At 59.4% G+C, this 17507-nt stretch overlaps 5 protein-coding genes across 9 annotated transcripts in view; 1 reads left to right on the top strand and 4 right to left on the bottom strand.

Annotated features, from left to right (window-relative positions):
* Window positions 1-423: 423 nt before the first annotated feature.
* Window positions 424-3012, bottom strand: NME6 (NME/NM23 nucleoside diphosphate kinase 6). The gene is made up of 6 exons (XM_014261919.2): window positions 2915-3012; window positions 2708-2828; window positions 2576-2615; window positions 2094-2254; window positions 1713-1889; window positions 424-650 (listed from the first exon to the last, which is right to left on the bottom strand). The coding sequence occupies exons 1-5, from the start codon at window positions 2990-2992 to the stop codon at window positions 1723-1725; spliced, it is 567 nt and encodes a 188-aa protein (XP_014117394.1). The 5' UTR covers window positions 2993-3012; the 3' UTR covers window positions 424-650; window positions 1713-1722.
* A 224-nt stretch (window positions 3013-3236) lies between these two features.
* LOC102107866 (RAB, member of RAS oncogene family like 2A) lies at window positions 3237-7391 on the top strand. 2 transcript variants are annotated; one of them, XM_005533410.2, is made up of 8 exons: window positions 3237-3376; window positions 3473-3502; window positions 3627-3706; window positions 4959-5038; window positions 5763-5874; window positions 6467-6564; window positions 6801-6884; window positions 7169-7391. In XM_005533410.2, the coding sequence occupies exons 1-8, from the start codon at window positions 3237-3239 to the stop codon at window positions 7247-7249; spliced, it is 705 nt and encodes a 234-aa protein (XP_005533467.2). In that variant the 3' UTR covers window positions 7250-7391. The 2 variants fall into 2 exon arrangements, with proteins under 2 accessions (XP_005533467.2, XP_087911529.1); XM_088055403.1 differs by having other exon boundaries at window positions 4959-5083.
* Window positions 7392-8544: 1153 nt separating this feature from the next.
* Window positions 8545-11200, bottom strand: LOC102109747 (acrosin-like). Of its 3 annotated transcripts, XM_005533421.3 has the most exons (5): window positions 11130-11200; window positions 10749-10991; window positions 10293-10552; window positions 9710-9855; window positions 8545-9002 (listed from the first exon to the last, which is right to left on the bottom strand). In XM_005533421.3, exons 1-5 carry the CDS (start codon window positions 11198-11200, stop codon window positions 8586-8588), a joined length of 1137 nt encoding a protein of 378 aa, XP_005533478.2. In that variant the 3' UTR covers window positions 8545-8585. The 3 variants fall into 3 exon arrangements, with proteins under 3 accessions (XP_005533478.2, XP_087911528.1, XP_087911527.1); XM_088055402.1 differs by lacking the exon at window positions 11130-11200 and having other exon boundaries at window positions 10749-11108; XM_088055401.1 differs by lacking the exon at window positions 11130-11200 and having other exon boundaries at window positions 10293-11083.
* A 2875-nt stretch (window positions 11201-14075) lies between these two features.
* On the bottom strand, window positions 14076-15740 carry ATP6V1F (ATPase H+ transporting V1 subunit F). The gene is made up of 2 exons (XM_005533412.3): window positions 15478-15740; window positions 14076-15143 (listed from the first exon to the last, which is right to left on the bottom strand). Exons 1-2 carry the CDS (start codon window positions 15633-15635, stop codon window positions 14942-14944), a joined length of 360 nt encoding a protein of 119 aa, XP_005533469.1. The 5' UTR covers window positions 15636-15740; the 3' UTR covers window positions 14076-14941.
* Window positions 15741-16397: 657 nt separating this feature from the next.
* Window positions 16398-17507, bottom strand: part of FLNC (filamin C) — a 29573-nt gene continuing 28463 nt past the window's right edge. For both annotated transcript variants that reach the window (XM_014261929.2, XM_014261930.2), the window contains 2 exons: window positions 16978-17187; window positions 16398-16643 (listed from right to left, as the gene is read on the bottom strand). In XM_014261929.2, coding sequence (XP_014117404.1) covers window positions 16456-16643; window positions 16978-17187 — 398 coding nt within the window. In that variant the 3' untranslated portion in view covers window positions 16398-16455. The remainder of the gene's footprint in view (window positions 16644-16977; window positions 17188-17507) is intronic.

Below are 17507 nucleotides of genomic sequence, written 5' to 3'. Positions count from 1 at the left end.
ATTCCGTAAGACTTCCCTGGAGACCAAAAATCAGTTCTGACACTGTCTTCTGCATCAAACACCAAGTGTTTCAATCTCAGGTCTCTGATAAAGTTTGCTGGACAGCTTTAGATTCGCACAATAAATCCTCTGGGGCAGTGGGCTGCCCAGTCTGAGCACCTGTGCTCAGGTACAGCCTCGGGACCATGTCAAGGTGACACTCTGCAGGAACCTGAATCACAGTGGCTGTGAGGTGATGTCACTCTGTGACAATCCTACTGTCAGAGTTCTCTGCACTGGCAATGTTCAAAGGGACATATATAACCATTGCAAGTGAATAGGAGAAAACACCAAAGCTTCAAAAATGGCAAGCGTGAGCCAGGCATAATCAGTTAATGAAATTCCCACGGAATATCCAAAAAGAAAAGTGCAGCATAAAAGAAGAAAAGTGAAAAATAGTAAAGTTTAATAGTTACAAGAAAAACACACAGCTCTAAGCAAATCCTCCAAGAATCAATGAAACAACTGATAAAGCATCAATAAAATATCAACAGCACGGGGGACAGCAGCTCTCAGACATGTGTGAAGACACACAGGATCCTGAGCAGATCCACTCAACACTGCTGAGGACAGGGACAGCAGTGATGTCCCGCAAATCCCTGGATCTGTACCTGGAACAGAACAACGACCATTTGATCCCAGAAAGGAGGAGGCACCACAAACGCAGATGAGTTTAACCACGGCAGCTGTGGGCAGTGCTTTCCACCACAGAGCATTGTCAGTCACTACCCAACAGCTCACAGAGTTCTGGGAGCACCTGGAGAGTCCCTGCCTTGGCTCTGTGAGGTGCCAGGGCACTGGTGAATCTCAGCTCAGTTTTCCTGCCCCAAGCACAGCACACCTTCCCCAGCCTGAGCATTTGGGACTGCCCAAAGGAAATTCCCTCAGTACAAGGCACTGTAACTAAAATGGCAGTACTGTAAGGAGCCTGTAGGGAGACAGCATAAACAGACTGAAACCCCATCCAGGAACACACCTCACACGGCATCACAGAGAGAAACACGTATCAGCCTGCCACTTGGCTCTGTACCTCCCAACTAAGTCCTCCTGCATCATTCCATCACATATCTGGGTAATTCAGTGGCCTTGTCCATCCCATTTCCCAAGGGCATGAAATTGTCCTGGTGCTGTCAGGCCATGGTCACTGAGGGCTTCAAGTGGTCTCACATGAAGAGCTATTGGCAAAGATGCTCATTTCCCAGCCCAGCTGAAGGTGAGTATGGACAGGACAGTTCATCTTGCCCTGCTGATACCTTTCTTCCTGCTCTTTTTCCTTCTTTTCTCCCCAAGCACTGTGGGAACAGCCAGCAGGGAGAACCCAAAGCTTCCCATCAGCAAAGTCAGGCCGATCCCATCTGGCACAACCAACCCATCCTTCAGCTGGCCCTTGACCAACTCACCTGTCCTGTTCACACCCAAACAAGCTCAGGGGCCCAGTGAGCTGCATGGCCAGACTGTCAGCATGAGCACTGCTGGGGGAATTCTTCCTACAGCGCCCCAGCATCCACCTGCTACCCCAATAACCTGATCCCAGGTGGCACAACCTCATCCCAGGCAGCACAACATGCATGAGGCTTTCCTTTCCCACAGTCACTGAAACACGGCACAGCTCTGTGTCTGGTGCCCCAAGAGAATGCCCACAGGTGCTGCCAGGTCAGCAAACCCAACCCTACCAGGGGTAACTCAGGTCACGTCTGCCTCCTGTGCCCTGAGCACACGGTGCACACGCTCCTCGGGGCTGTAGAACAGCTGCCCGTGGCGGAGCCGGGGCTCATCCTGCTCGTACCAGCGCCGCTCATCAAACTCGGGGAAGAAAAAGGCAATTTCTCTGCTGGCTGAGGCAGGTGAATCTGTCAAAAGACAGGGAAAGGCAATGAGAGATGCCAGTCTGCCACCATAAACACATGCTGGACTTCAAAGGCACCTGGCGAGGTGTGTGTGGGGTCTGCAGAAGGGAACAAATCATTCAGTTGGAGCCTCAGAAATAAAGCAAAGGCACACAATGCACCATCATCCCGGCCTCCCCAAGAACCACCCAAGAACTGCAGACCTACCTGAGCCATGGGTCGTGTTCCTGGTGTCAGTGAGGCCATAGGCACCTCGGATGGAGTCTGGGTCGCTGTGTCGGGCTCGGAACACTTTAGTGGGTCCCATCAGGGATCTCCAGAGAGGGACAGCATTCTCGTGGGCCAGGATGTAGGCCCACATGGGGCCACTGCGGCAAGGGCCCAGAAACAGCAGGAGAAATTATGAAGAGCTCGTTACAAACAGGTTACTCGTCCTTACAAACCCGCACAGTACAGCTGCCGTGGGCTGTCGCGCCAGACCCTGGCCATGGGAAGGGGCACGGTCCTACCCCGGCACCGAGGCACGGCCTTGGCCCTGGTGACCCACTCCAAATGATGCCCTCCACCACCCTCGCAGGTGGCACCCATCAGGTACCACTGCTGTCACAGCGGGCTGTGATCCCCACACTCCGCCCGGCTCCGCACGCTCCAGCGAGCCCCTGCACACACGGCTCACCCGCGCCCGGTACCTGGCCATGAACTCCACCAGCCGCTGGTAGAAGAAACGCCCTGCGGAGAGACACGGAGCGAGTCGGCACCGGCCCAGGGGCACCGGCCCGAGTCAGCATCCCGCTCCGGCAGGCCCTGAGCCCCGCTCGTACCGGCGTGCTCCCGGTAGAAGCGGCGGCTCTGCTCCGGGCCGCACCGCAGCTCCTTGGCGCGGACAATGAGGAACTGGTGACGGAGGATGGCGGCGTGCACGGCCTGCGGGAAGAGGCGGCGCTGGGAGGGGCGGCACGTGGCGAGGCCCGCTCTGCGGTGCCCTGCCCAGCCCGGTCCTTCCCGGTCCGGTCCTGCCCGGCTCTCACCTCGCTCACGAGCGGATGGGCCACCGCGTCCGGCTTGAGCAGCGCCAGTGTCAGCTGCAGGCGCCGCGGGGCCGCCATGGCCGGGGCAGGGACGGGCGGGCCGGGCCCCGGACAGGGCGGGGGCCGGGGCGGGGCGGGGCCAAAACGGAGCGGGGCCGGACGGGGGCGGGCCCGGGGCGGGGCCGGGGCGGGCCGGGGCGGGGCCGGGGCGGGGCCGGGGCGGGCCGGGCCCGGGCCGGGGGGGGGGGCGGGGGGGGGGGGGGGGGGGGCCGGGGCGGGGCCGCCCCGCGTCGCGCGGCAGCGGGCCCGCGCAGTCGCTGCCATGGCGCCGGCGGCGGAGGAGCAGGGCCGGGCCCGGGCCCGGGAGGAAGCCCCGGATGGGGCCCGGGATGAGGCCGCAGCGGGCGCTGAGGAGACGGTGAAGATTATCTGCCTGGGCGACAGCGCCGTGGGGAAGTCCAAGTGCGTGGGGCGCAGGGGTCCCGCGGGTTCGGGCGGAGCACCCCGCGGGTTCGGGAGGGTTCCGCGGGCTCACGGCAGCACGGGCTCTCTCCGCAGGCTGCTGGAGCGGTTCCTGCTCGATGGCTTGTATCCTTGGGAGCGGGGGAGCGGGGGAGCGGTGCGGGCACGGCGGGACACGGTGCCGGCCGGGCCCGGTGGTCGCGGCGGAGCGGGGTTTGCGCTTCTCCGTCGGCTCCTTAACGCCCCGCAGCCGCCCCCAGCAGGTCTCCACGTTCGCCCTGACGCTGTACCAGCACCGCGCCCGGGTGGGCGGGCAGGAGGTCCGCGTGGGTGAGTGGAGCCAGCCCGGGGGGCTTGGGGTGTTCGCGGCGACAGGCGGTGCTGTGACAGAGGGAACAGCTGGGAAGTGGAGATCCCCTCGGTCTGGGTCTTGGTTACGTGTTTTGATAGACAACAACATCGTGACAAATCTGGTGCCCTTCTGTGAAGGGGCTGCGGCATTGGTGGATGGGACAAAGTGACTGCCGTCATCCCCCGGGGCTTGGTAAAGTGTAGGGCACTGTCACCACGACGTCCTGGGCTCTGAACTGGAGAGACGGGGGTTGGATTGATGGGTGGACAGTCAGAGGATAAAGAATGGTCTGGATGACCACATGGAGTCACTGGTCAAGGCTCGTTGGGGTTGACACTGTTCAACGTCTTTGTTGTGACACAGACAGTGAATGCAAATGTGGCCTGGTTGGGACATGTCTGTGTTTGGGAAGTTTAAGAAAGTCACTGTCCAGCATGTCTGAAACAGAGTCCAGTCAGACACAGTATCAGTGCAAAGGAATCCCTAGGGAAACTGGCTCATTTGGCTTTGAGTACAGTGCCACACTTGGGTCCAGCTGACAAGAGGTGTGACCTCATTGAGGTGCTTAACTGAAGCTGTACCAATTTATACAGCAAGCTAGACTCAGATGTGAGCCTGCAAACCAGAGAGTTGGGGAATCTCCACCTGAGCTGCACCAACAGCAAAAAGCATGGTGGTGTCCAGGCTTGCCCCATGATATCTGATGTACACAGAACTTCATGAACTGGGACCTCTTTGCCTCTGGCTGATTTACCTTCAGCACTTCAAAGTGACTCCTGCCCCTGGGAGAGCAGAGTCAGATGTCTGCAAGAGAAACTGGAGCATTTCCCACGGCAGGGCCCTAGCTGACCCTCACTGGGTTAGAAATCAGCAGGACCCAGCAGTTCCTGGAGTTTTAGGTAGTTTCCCATTCTCATCCCTAGTGACAGAGTGCCAGACATTGCTACTGCTCTTTGCACTTCTGCCTGTCTTGGTCCTGCTGTCCTGTACAACTCATGTCACTGGTGGCTTCTCCTTTGTTGATGGCTAGTGCCAGCACAGCCCACAGCTGAGCCCAGTAAGGAAAGGTCCTAGTTTGGCACAATTTCTTAACCCTGGAGTGTTTCAGATTGGTGAGGTGAAACTCTTGTGTCCCTGAGCAGGTGGGCTGGGCTTTGCCTCCTGGGTGTAAATTGTGAGAAGAACAGAGCTCAGTGAGATGTGTCATTCTGAGCTGGTTTTGCATTACAGACTTCTGGGACACGGCGGGCCAGGAACGGTTCCGGAGCATGCACGCCTCCTACTACCACCAGGCCCATGCCTGCATCATGGTGAGGGGGTCTCAGCTGGGACCCCTGGGATATGGGCTCGGAATGGTCTCAGTGACACTTGGCTTTTGTGTTACTTTTATGGTTACACTGCCATGCGTTCCTTGTCTCTTCCAGTGGTTTAAAAAACTTTCCTAGATTGTTCTTTCTTCTCTCACCAGATAAACCCCTGTAGATGGACCTGTTTAGCTCTGGTCTGTCTCTCCTGGTAACACTTTCCTCTATCCCCTGGCTCTGCTGTCTTCTCAATGCCCTCATGTTTGCCCCTGTTCCCAGTTTCATTGGCTCCTCTCCTGCTCAGATCTCCTGGTTTGTCCTGTCACTCTCACTTTCCACTGTTCCTCATCACCTGGGAGCACCAGTGATTTTCACTGGTGGTTTAGTTGTCAGAACAGAAGAGGCCACATCTGATCCTGCTTGGCACAAACTGTTCCCAGTGCCAGCTCCCTGTGTGGGTGGCCGGGACTTGCACAGGACACCATGACAGTGTAAAAGACATCAAGGGGCTGTTTCCTGCTGGCTGGGCTTGGGGATAGTGTCCCTTTCTCTTTCACCCTTTCTAATAACACCCAGTTCCCTTTCTCTTGTCTTCCTGGGAACATTATGGATTTTGTCCTTGTATTGGTCAGAGCTGTCGTGGGTTGGCTCCACAGACTGGTCTGAGCTGTCCTGGGTCAGTCAGAGCTGTGTTAGGCTGGCGCCAGGATAGGTGGTTCTCTCTTGGAAGGTGTTTGATGTACAGCGGAAGGTCACCTACAAGAACCTGAACAGCTGGTACAAGGAGCTGAGGGAATTCCGCCCAGAGATTCCATGCATTGTAGTGGCCAACAAGATTGATGGTGAGTGTACCTTCTCCTCCCAACTTGCCAGGGCCGGGGTGGGATTTGCTCCTGTCTTGACTGAGAACGAATGTCCCCTGTCTGTTGGATTTCCTCAGTCCCCCAGGGCTGGGTCCTGTGCTGACCTCAGCTGCTGTCTTACAGGTACTTGTCCTGTGTCACCAGCAATTAAAAGTGCAAAGTTGATCCATTTCAGTTTTATTCAAATGTTCTTCCAGTTCTGCCATTATCACATTGCCTCTTCTATTCATCAAGAACCCAAAAGTGATTTGAGTAGCACCTGGTCAAAAATGGCAGCAAAAGGAGGCAAAAGCTGTCCTGTGGCTTCCCTGGATCAGTCCGGGATGGCCTTGGTGCTGCTCCTTCAGCGTGCACAGTGTCTCAATGTACCGGCTGACAAAACTGTTCGCCTGGCTCTGCAGGGGGCTGGGAGGTTTCCTCCCACGGGGAATGCCAGCCAGCCATTCCTGATTGTTGGCACTGCGCTGTGGCTTGTCTGGGTCAGCAGGGGCTGACGTGTCACACAGAAGACACCCACCTTTCTGGACCTCCTGCCGTGTCTTACTGACCATGTCTTCTTTGTCTACCTCAGCGGATATGAAGGTGACCCAAAAAAGCTTCAATTTTGCCCGGAAGTTCAGTTTGCCCTTTTACTTCGTGTCTGCTGCCGATGGCACCAACGTGGTGAAGGTGAGATGGGCGTTTGCTGGACTTGGTGTCCATGAGGCCCCTTGGCAGCCCAGGGACACGGGGGCTGCTGTGGGCCCAGAGAGCAGGAAACAGTCCATCACTGTAGCTCCAGGTGGCTGTGGAGAGCTGCAGAGGGGTTTTTTCCCCTTGGGATGTGGAACAGTGTCCATCTGCTTCAGAAACCCAATGCCCACGTGCCCCATCCTTTGAGTGACGGGCCTTGTCCTTCCTACCAGCTCTTCAACGACGCCATCAGACTGGCTGTGGCTTACAAACAGCACTCGGGAGACTTCATGGATGAGGTCCTGCAGGAGCTGGAGGTAGGGAGGGCTCTGTCCCTGCTCAGCCCTGAGTCCTGTCAGATGAGCAGTTCTGCCCTTTTTCCCCTGTGGCAAAGGGGGGAAACTGCAGCACGGGAGGCTTTGCCCTCTGCTAGTGATCCTGGGGGTTTTGTGTGCTGCTCACATCTGGGCTGGGAGGGGGGGAAGTGGGAACCATCACAAGAGCTGTCACTGCCCTAGGAGGAGTCTAAAAGAGCCACAGCAGATACAGTTGTTGCAGTCTCTGTCATTTCTCAGCAGTTCCTTGTCCTGTTCCTTTCCAGAGCTTTGACCTACAGAAGACAAGCAAGGATTTGTCAGATAAAGGGAAGAGCTGCACTGAAGAGGAGCCCTCATCTGCCTAGGCCTGGACCCTGAGCCTGGTTTTCCCTTGGCTCTGGACTTCTGGGGCCTGCACAGAGCACAGTGATGTTTCTCGTGCTCTAGAGCTGTGGTGCTGGGCAGCTGGGTCTCTTCCCTCCTTGTGGGAGCCTACCTGGGCAGGATCTTCCTTGGCTCAGCCCTCACTGCTGCACATTTCGCTCAGGAGAGGGATGGGAGAATCCACATGATTCTACCTGGATGGTCGCTCATTCCTAGTGCTCCTTTAGGACAGAGCTGGCCAGGAGAAGTGAGCCATCTTGCACCTGCAGGAAGGATCCTGCCCAGATGCTGTAGTGGTAGCTGCTGCAGAAAGCAAACACTAAAGGATTTTTTCTACAAAGCTATGATATGGCATCCTCCCAGCATTGCTGCTGTAAGGAGGCAGGTCCCAGGTGGCATAAGACCACGGCCCAGCCCAGCCTGCTCCCAGCTGAGCTGGTACTGCCTCGGTCCACCCATGACTTCTGCTGCAACATCCCTGGGCTCCTGTTCCCATTCTGCCCTACAACAGCCAGATCCCATGGGCTGCTGAGCACGGGGGGTTTCTTCTTCCAGGTCCAGATGGCTGACACAGGTGGGCTCACACCCTTGGGCTGGTTCTGTCCCAGCTTGTTGGATGTGGCCGTGGTACGTGTCTTTGTGTGCATGATGCTGCATTCCAGAGAGCTGGATACACACACATACAGTCACGGAATCATAGAATGGTTTGGTTTGAAAAGGAGCTTAAAGATCATCTCATACCACCCCCTGCCATGGGCCAGGACACCTTCCACTATCTCAGATTGCTCCAAGCCCCATCCAACCTGGCCTTGGACACTTCCAGGGATCTAGGGGCAGCCAAAACTTCGCTGGGCACCCTGTACCAGGGCCTCATCACCGCCTGAATAAAAACTCCTTCTCAACACCTCATCCAAATCTCCCCTCCTCTAGATTGAAACCATTCCTCCTTGTCCTGTGCAACCTGCCCATGCAAAAAAGCCACTTCCCCCCCATTATTATAACCTGCTGCAGGCACTGGAAGGGGCACTGAGATTTCCATGGAGCCCTCTCTGGGCTGAAGAATGAATGTGAACAGCACAGCAGATGGACAGACAGAGCAGGGACTCTCAGCTTGTGGGTGCACTGAGCAGGGCCGAAAACACGGTTAATGATGAACGCAGAAACTTTACTTCAACACTTCAGTCACGTCAGCATCGGTGTGGCCACAGCAGAGCAGCATGGGCAGGACAGAGAAGCCTCTGGCCCAAGGCTACCTTTGGCCTGGCAGGAAATGCTGTGGTCCACTGTAGCCCTGGGTCCTGCTCATCCTGTTGCTGCTCAAGCTTCTTTGTCCTTCAGGAACTGCAGGAACTCCTGCATCAGATTCCAGAATTGCACCAGGATCTGGTGTGGGAACATCACGGGCAGTGACGTGCCCGAGGATGTCACCACTGGTCGCTGGCTATACTCAGGGGTCAAGCGGATGTGTTCCTCTGGTTCCTCTGGTTCCTCTGGTTCCTCTGGTTCCAGACTCTGCTCAGGGGCCAAGGTGACAACTGGCTCTGGTGCTGGACCGGCTCTTTCTGCTGGGCTCAGGCCCGTCTGGAGCAGGATCCAGTTGTAGAAGTGCTGAGTGGAGGTGTAGACCCCGGGGTGCCTGGCTCTGTCACAGCCTTTTCCCCAGCTGTTCATTCCCACAAGCCAGAAGTAGTCGGCTCTGTTGTCCTTGCAGACGAGGGGACCCCCGCTGTCCCCCTGTGCCAGGAGAGAAGGCTCAGAGGCTGTGGTGGGCTGCTGGCATCCCCAGGGCTGGCTCCTCTCTCCCATCCCCAGGGCTGGCTCCTCTCTCCCATCCCCAGGGTTTGCTCCTCTCTCCCATCCCCAGGGCTGGCTCCTCTCTCCCATCCCCAGGGCTGGCTCCTCTCTCCCATCCCCAGGGTTTCTCCTCTCTCCCATCCCCAGGGTTTCTCCTCTCTCCCATCCCCAGGGTTATCTCCTCTCTCCCATCCCCAGGGTTATCTCCTCTCTCCCATCCCCAGGGTTTGCTCCTCTCTCCCATCCCCAGGGCTTGCTCCTCTCTCCCATCCCAGGGTTGGCTCCTCTCTCCCATCCCCAGGGTTTTCTCCTCTCTCCCATCCCAGGGCTTGCTCCTCTCTCCCATCCCAGGGTTTTCTCCTCTCTCCCATCCCCAGGGTTTCTCCTCTCTCCCATCCCCAGGGTTTTCTCCTCTCTCCCATCCCAGGGTTTGCTCCTTTCTCCCAGCCTCTGCCAGGTCTGCATTCCCAGCCTGGGAAGGTTCAACTCAGGGTCCAGAGCCTCCAGGCCCTGGGCTGGGAGCAGGTCGGGGGCTCTCCCATCTCTGCAGGTGGGTCCCAGATGTGTGGAGGACAGATGTTCCAGGGTCACATCTGTATTTTTGGGGCTCACACAGGACAGGCTGGGCTGTGTGTGGGGGCTCCTACCTGGCAGGTGTCGATGCCACCCTGCGGGTACCCAGCACACAGGTTGTCAGCATGAACAGCCCCCGCGTACCATGGGCTGCTGTTGCAGAGCTCCGTGTCCATGAGGTGGACCTTGGACTCCTGCAGCACCATGCCTGTTCCCTGAGCTGTGGGCACAGAAGGGAATGAGCCCCCAGCAGGTCGGTGCCCATCCCCTCCCCTGCCTGGGGTGAACTGCTTCCCCTGGTCTGGCTCAGCCCCTTCCCTGGGACTGGCTTTGCCTCCAAGTGACTCGTCCAGCTGTGTCCCTGCTGTTGGCTCTGGGGAAGGGGCCAGACCCATCTCTCCAGAAGCTTCACAGTCATGGAATTGTTTGGGTGGGAAAGGACCTTAAAGTTCATCCAGTTCCATGACCATGCCGCACCCCCCCGCCCCCCCAGGCATGGACCCCTTCCCCCAGCCCGGGCTGCTCCGAGCCCCGGCCCTGCTGCCATCCCGCAGCTGGACTCTTGTCTGTGGCCACTCCATGTCCCCAGGGTGCCCAGCCTGTGTCCCTGGCATGCCCAGCTCTCCCTCAGGGCGCACATCCTGCATGGGAACTCACCTCTGGCAAAGTTCCAGCCGGCGATGTAGCAGGATTTCAGCTCCGAGACCCTGAGCGAGGCGTCGGGCACGCAGCCCAGCTGGATGTAGTCGCTGCACTCCACGGGCTGCTCCAGCTCCAGCAGGGCGATGTCATTCCTCGCCGTGGCAGGCACGTAGTGCCGGTGTACCAGGAGCCTCTGGATGTGTCTCACCTCAGCCTCAGGGCCCAGCTGAGTCAGATCTATGGCCCCCAACACCACCTCCCACGTGGAGATGTCCCTAGAGAGCGGATGGAGACAGGGGTGACAGCGAGCGGAGCCACGGGCTGGCAGTGGCCCAGCATTTCCCTGCCTTCTGCTTCCCAAGGCGGACAGGGAAGCAGAGAGGAAAGAGGCGGGATGAAAGTGGCACGTGGTGCTGTCACCTGGGCACCTGTCTGTGCTCTGGGGACACCTCTGTCCCTGCTGTTTCTTACCCGCCCCTGGCGAAGCAGTGTGCGACCGTGAGGACCCACTGGGAGCTGAGGAGGACACCGGTGCACATGTGCCACGTGCCGTTCGCCCAGGTGGCCTGGATGCTGACAATGCCAGGCCAGGCCCCTGGCTGGACACTGGTGCCACCCATGACATGGGACGTGCCAGCAGCAGAAGCCACGGAGACATAGTCGAGAACTGCAGAGCTGTGGTCAGAAGCCATGGGCCGGAGCCCACAGGTCCCACTGGAAGCACAAAGCCATCACTGTTCGGCTCAGGGACAGCAGGGCCAGAGAGCCCCGAAGGGTATCTGTTCCCTGAGTTATGCCAGGGAAGTCCCCAAGTGTTCCTCCAGCCCCCTCACAGAGCCTGGGGCCACTGACCTGCAGGTGTCCCAGGTGCCTCCCACGGGCCAGGCCAGGGCCAGCAGGATGAGAACCCACAGAAAAGCCATTGGTGCCAGTGCAGGTGGCAGCAGCCAGAACCGAGGTGTCGCCTCCAGTGCAGCCACCGCCACAGCACCCACAGCCTTTGTGGTGCTCACAGTGCCCCTGGCCCAGAGCCACTGTCACAGAGGGGCTGGTTCTGTGTGCTGGGCATGGCAGGGAGGGGCAGCACAGTCATAGAGACATGGAATGGTCTGGGTGGAAGGGACTTTTAATGACCACCCAGTGCCGTCCCCGTCATGGGCAGGGCCACCTTCCACTGTTCCAGGCTGCTCCAAGCTCCGTCCAGCCTGGCCTTGGACACTGCCAGGGATCCAGGGGCAGACACAGCTTCTCAGGGCAACCTGTGCCAGGGCCTGCCCACCCTCACAGTCAGAAATTCCTTCCCAGCACCTAATCTAAATCTGCCCACCTTCAGCTTAGGGCCATTTTTCTTGTGCTGTCCCTACATGCTCTTGTCCAAAGTACCCCTCCAGCCTTCTTCTAAGCCCCCTTTAAGTACTGGAAGGGGCATCAAAGTCTCCCTGGAACCAGCTGTTCTCCAGGCTGACCAGCTGTAACTCTCTCAGCCTGTCATGCCCTTCTTCCCACCCTGAGTGAACATTTTAAATGTAGTGATCCTTACTGTGCTCTGCTAGTTCACCTACATTTTTCCCTCACACAACACAATCCAAGAGAATTTTCTGCTGCCCATGCTATGGGATGAACCCAGGACAGGGGGATTCTGGGCTGGGTTGGATCCAGCCCCCCATCCACCAGCACCCCCAAGTCCTTCTCCCAGAGCTCCTCCATCTGCTCATCCCAAGTCTGGATTGATTCCAAAGGTTGCCCCAGGCACAGCATCTGCACTTGGTCTTGTCAAACCTCATGAGGCTCCCATGGGCCACCACTTGAGCCTGTCCAGATCCCTCAGGGAGAGACCTGCCCCACTCATCTTGGTGTCACCTGCAAACCTGCTGAGGGTGCCCTCCATCCCTTCATCCTTGTCATTATCAAAAACATTAAATTCTTCCTGCACATATGTGATCCCAGGTTCTCCCTTCTCTGGATGGGACATCACAGGGGTGTTAGATGGAGTATGGCCAGCAGGTCAGGGGGGTGATCCTGCCCCTCTGTCCTGCCCAGGTGAGGTCATACCTGAACTGCTGTATTCAGTTCTGGGCTCCACAGCTCAGTCAGGAAAGACAAGGAACTGCTGGAGAGGGTCAAGGAGGCCACGAAGATGATTCAGGGTCTGGAGAATGTCTGTGATGAGGAGAGACTGCAGGAGCTTGGCCTGCTTAGTCTGGAGAAGGCTTTCATGCAGTGCATTTCTCTCCTGGATGGAAGGGTGCAACTCCACTGGTCTATTTCTGCTTTGCACTCCCTGATAATCCTCAGCCTCTCCACCTCCTCTTTAAGATCCTCCACCTGTTTACACCACATGCAGTGTTGTTTCCACTGTCCTCCAGTAGTAACTGTAGGCTCAAACACTCCCTGCAGGCAGAGACCTGGACAGCTGCATGTTTCTTGTGGAGCTCTGTCTGGGTCTCCACGCTCCTGCCAGCAATGGCTTGTGTCAGTGTGTAAACTACTGTTGGGTCTAATCAAGTTGGACAAGTGAAAAAAACAATCTCCACCTGAGGTGAGCTCACCTCCAGAGTCAGGAGGGTTGCTGTGCTCTCCTACACACCCTGCTGAACTGCCACGCCGTGCCCTGCTGCTGCTCTGTGTCCCATTTCTGGGTCACCTGCACTGTCTGGAGCCACTTTGACCTCCTGCTCTGCTCCTGGCAATGCCCCCTCTGTGCCTGACTGGCTGCCAGAGCTCCTGGGTCCATGTGCAGCTTTGGACTGCTGCTCACGTGTCTCCACAAAGCTCTCACCTGAGGGGATTGCACCAATCCATACAAATATCTGAAGGGGGATCCCAATCCTCACAATCTCCCACCAATCCCCACCATCTCCCCCGGGTTTGAGGACAGTGCCAGTGGTGCCTAGCGAGACAGGACGAGGAGTCAGGCCTTGAGCTCAGCATGAGGCAGAAATTCCCTCCATCATGGAAGGGGTAAGCCCTGGGACAGCTGCCTGGGGAGGGTGCACGGTGTCCCTTCAGAGACATCACAACCCACCTGAGCAAGTGTCATCTGCTCCAGGTCACCCTGCATGGGCAGGGTTTAGGCTGGATCATCACTACAGGGCTCCTGGCACTCAGACTGTTCTGGGCTTCTGTGTGTGATAAATGTGTGAGTGTGTGTGTGTGTGGCATTGAGACAGAGGGTCTAGAGGGTTTAGGATTTAATTGATTAAGGATATAGTTAACCTAAAAATGTACATTGCTTTTCAGAATATGTTAGGTACAATATAAATCACATACTGTGTCTGTAGCTGTGTGTGACACCAGTGTGACACTCGTGTATGTGACATCCTTTACAACTGTGTCCACCTGTGCCCACCCTTGCCCACCCACCACTGCAAGTCCCAAGCACAGCCATCACCCAGGCCCCCCAGAGATGTGTGTTCCTTCTCAACCCTCCCCAAGCTGTGGGGACCCCCCCCAAGGCATTACCCCTGTCCACAGGGGCACAGCAGGGGCTGCTGAGAAGGTGTGGTGGGCCACGGGGACATGGAGGGTGGGAACAAACATGGGGGCAGGGCTGGGCAGATGGGGCCCCCAGGCCCTCAGACCATTGCCCCTCAGGCCCTGGGGATCACTGTGGGGGGGCAGGAGCTCATCCCTGCTATGAGTGGGGGTTATGGGGGGGTCTCAGGGTGCTCCTGAGCCCTGAGCCTTCCATGTCTCTGTAGCCTGAGCCCCACTGTATGTCCCTGTGCCACATCCCGTCGCCCCGTATTTCTGTCCCTCCCACACCCCCATCCCCCACAGAGCAGAGCAGACAATGAGTGGTGTCAGCACATGTTGGGGACACTGTCAGGGAGAAACACGGGGGACACGAGTGACACATGGGCACTGGGGGACAACAATAAATAACATTCCCCACAGGTTGTGCTGGGGTGAGGAGGCTGGGGAGGAGCTGGGGCAATGGTGACAAGGTCACAGTGACAACTCCCAGTGTCCTTGGGGTGCTCCTTTGCCCCCCCCCCCCCCCAGGTGTCCCTCCCTGCCTGGCAGGCAGGATCTGGCAGGATTCAGCAGGATACGGTAGTGCCACTTCCCCATCGTGGGACACGGCTGAGACATAGTCACGGGTCACGCACAAGGCTCCCGTGGCTGCCCCAGGCACCCGCAGAGTTCCCGGTGTCACCCTCAGACCCACGGGGCAACCACAGCTCCCCAGCACCCAGAGGACACCCTGGGAACCCTAGGGACCCCCCAGCAGCACTCTGGGATGGGGACTTGTGGAGTGAGGGCCCCCAGGCATAGGGCACAACTGCCCCAGGTGGGCTGGGGGCCCCTGTGTGGGTTTCCCTGGGGTGGAGACTCCCAGGCCTGGCTTGTGACCCCGTGGGGCCCCAGGGGCTGTTCTGGGGTACCAGCGAGGGCTATCACAGGTTGTCAAGTGTGAAGAAGTTAGGGGAGTGGTGGGCGACTGTTTGAGGGTGCTGGGAAGGTACCGGGGACTGTTTGGGATTCCCTGCTGCCCGTCACCCGTGGCTGGGCGCAAGGAGGCCACGGGCACGGGGTGAAGAGGACAGTTTGGGGGTGCTGCGGAGGTTTGCACATACTGGGGGTATCGGGGGAACTGTTTGGGGGAGCTTAGAGGGAGATTTGGGGGAGTGTCGGGAGGGGTTGGGGTATCCTGGGGGGCTCTATCGCAGCTCATCAGGTGCGAAGAGCCCCCGAGCGCGGCGCAGCACCGAGTCCCGGGCCGGGTCGTAGGGGTGGTCCTTGGAGGGGATCTCGAGCACCGCGGGCAGCGCCCGGGCATGGGCTGCGACTGCCGGCCGGATCTGCTCCGCCAGGGCCTGCGAGATCAGGATCATGCCCACGTCCTCCCGCGCCAGGAAACCCCTGCGAGCAGGGAGAAAGGGAGAGTGAGGGGACACGGAGGGGACACCAGCGAGGTGGGACGCGCTCCTCGGGACCCCTTGGATCCCCTAAACACTCCCGGCACCCTGACCCGGGACTCCTGCGAGCGAGCTCTCTTCCCTCCAGGAACTCTGTGACCCCCCCGAGATCCCAAAACCTGCCTGGATCCTCCTCAAAGACCCCACTAGGGACTCACAGGACCACCACAGGGACCCCTCAGACCCTCCCTTACCTCTCTGACCCCTCTGAGACACCGCCAGACCCCTCCTCAGACCGCCCCGTGCCCTCCCGGGCCGCCGTCGCCCACCACACACACCGGAAGGTCTCCTCGATCTCAGCCAGGCTTGTTTCCTTCTCCACCACCAGGAAGTTGGGCCGCCGGTGCTTGTCCAGCTCCCCGATGCCGCCCAGAAGAAACCCGGTCACCGTGTCCTCGTCGCCCATCACCGCGATCAGCTTCCCGCGGCCCGCCATGCCCGGGGGCCGCCGGGTACGGAATCCACTGGGATGGCGGCCCCGGGGCCGCTGCCGGGACCCGGCGGGATCGGGACGCGCCGCCGGCAGCGGCTGACGGGATCAGGGGCGATCGGGCACGACCGGACCCCGCCGCCGCTCCCGGGCTCCCCCGCCGCCGCGCGCCCGAGCGGCCCCGCCCGCCGCTGCCCCGGCAACGCCGCGAGGCCCCGCCCACGGCCGCGGGAGGAGCCGCGCCCTGCGCCGGCCACGCCCCTCCCACCGGCCCCGCCCCACGATCGCGAGCATGCGCAGTGGGACGTGCCCTTGAGGGGACGGGGGGCGCTGCCCTGCACAGCGCCCCCTGGCGGGACCGCACTGTACGGGACCCCCTGAACGCCCCCGGGCCCCCCACAACAACTGCCGCTCTTCTGCCATGGAATCCCCCTTGGGCCCCCTCACGACTTGGCCATTCTACCCCAGACCCTCCCAAGCCACCTCCAGTGTCCTGTTCCAGACCCCACCATCTCAGACCAGGACCTCCTAATCCCATCCTGCAGCCCCCGGAATCCCCCCCCGCCTCCCCCAGGACCAGGACATCCTGCTCTGGACCGCCTCGGGCCCCATCATCCTGTCCCGGATCCCCAGAGCCGCCCCCAGACACCCCAGATTTCCGTTGTCCTGCTCAGGATGGCCCTACACCCGGTGTCCTTCCCCGGAGTCCCCTTGGCACCCTCCCAGCCCCACTCTGCGGTATTTCCCCTGTCATCACTTGGACCACTCTTCCTCTCCCAGTGCTTTATTGATAGGCCTGGGACCCCCAGGGATCCCCGGGCGGGTCTCAGGCCGCAGTGACACGGAAGGGGCTCCCTGGGACGTCACGGTCACCCCAGCGCAGCAGCAGCACGTACTCGCCACGCTCCCGCACGCTGTAGGTCACCGTGTAGACACGGTTCCCCTCGTGCTTCACGTGCACCTCCTCACACGGGGCCTTGGGGCCGTGCACCCCCACCAGCAGCATGTTTGTCCCTGATGGAGAGACACAGGCAGGGTGAACCCTGAGCTTGAGACCACAGGGTCACCCCAAACTTCCTCCCCTGCATCCCAGACCCTCCATCAGACTCCCCCGCTTACCCACCCCATCCCCTCCCAGGACCCACAGGCCCCATTTTCACCTACCCCATCCTTTCTCAAGACTCCCCCAAATTCTCTGAACACCCCACAGACCCACACACTCTCCTCCAAGTCCTCAAAGGACTGCCCTAGGAGCTCCTGGACTGCCCTGCTGAGCCCCCATCTGCCCTTCCGAGCCCATGCCTCCTCCCAGCCACCCCAAGCCCCCAGGACCCCCAGGGCCCCTCACCGGCCTTGCTGCAGTCCACAGTGAAGTGGTTCTTGTGGCCCAGGCGGGCGGCTGCCAGCCCTGGCCCCCGGGCCACCACCTGCCCAGCATCCGATGGGGCTTTGGTGACACCCCCAAAGGCAGGGGGGCCCCGCGACCCTGCCCTCACCACCGGCTCCACCAGCACTGTCGAGGTCTCGTGCAGACTGTGCCCGCCTGACAGCCGTGGGCCTGGGGAATATCGGGGGAACATGGTCAGCCCCACCATGGGGACACCCCCCATCACACCTTGCTGGGGGGATATGAGGACACTTTCCAGGGACAATCCCTCCTCCCTCTGGGACCCCCATCATATCATCCTGGGGCTTCTACACCACATCATCCCCAGGATCCCTTGTCACCACCCTAGGAACCCCCCAACTCATGCCACCCTGAGGGACCTCCAGGATGACCCTCCTGCAACCCTCCACCATACCCATCATTGGCCCCTTGTCACCCCACACTGGGGAGAATGTCACCCCACATTCTCCTGCCCCATCTCCCTTATCCAT

The sequence above is a fragment of the Pseudopodoces humilis genome, chromosome 5 (genome assembly GCF_049639895.1).
Source record: "Pseudopodoces humilis isolate 2021_Gansu_Grassland_sample_001 chromosome 5, ASM4963989v1, whole genome shotgun sequence".
In the NCBI taxonomy this organism is placed as follows: domain Eukaryota; kingdom Metazoa; phylum Chordata; class Aves; order Passeriformes; family Paridae; genus Pseudopodoces; species Pseudopodoces humilis.
The sequence above is the reverse complement of the archived record's forward strand: the minus strand, read 5'-3'. Positions and strand labels throughout refer to the sequence as shown.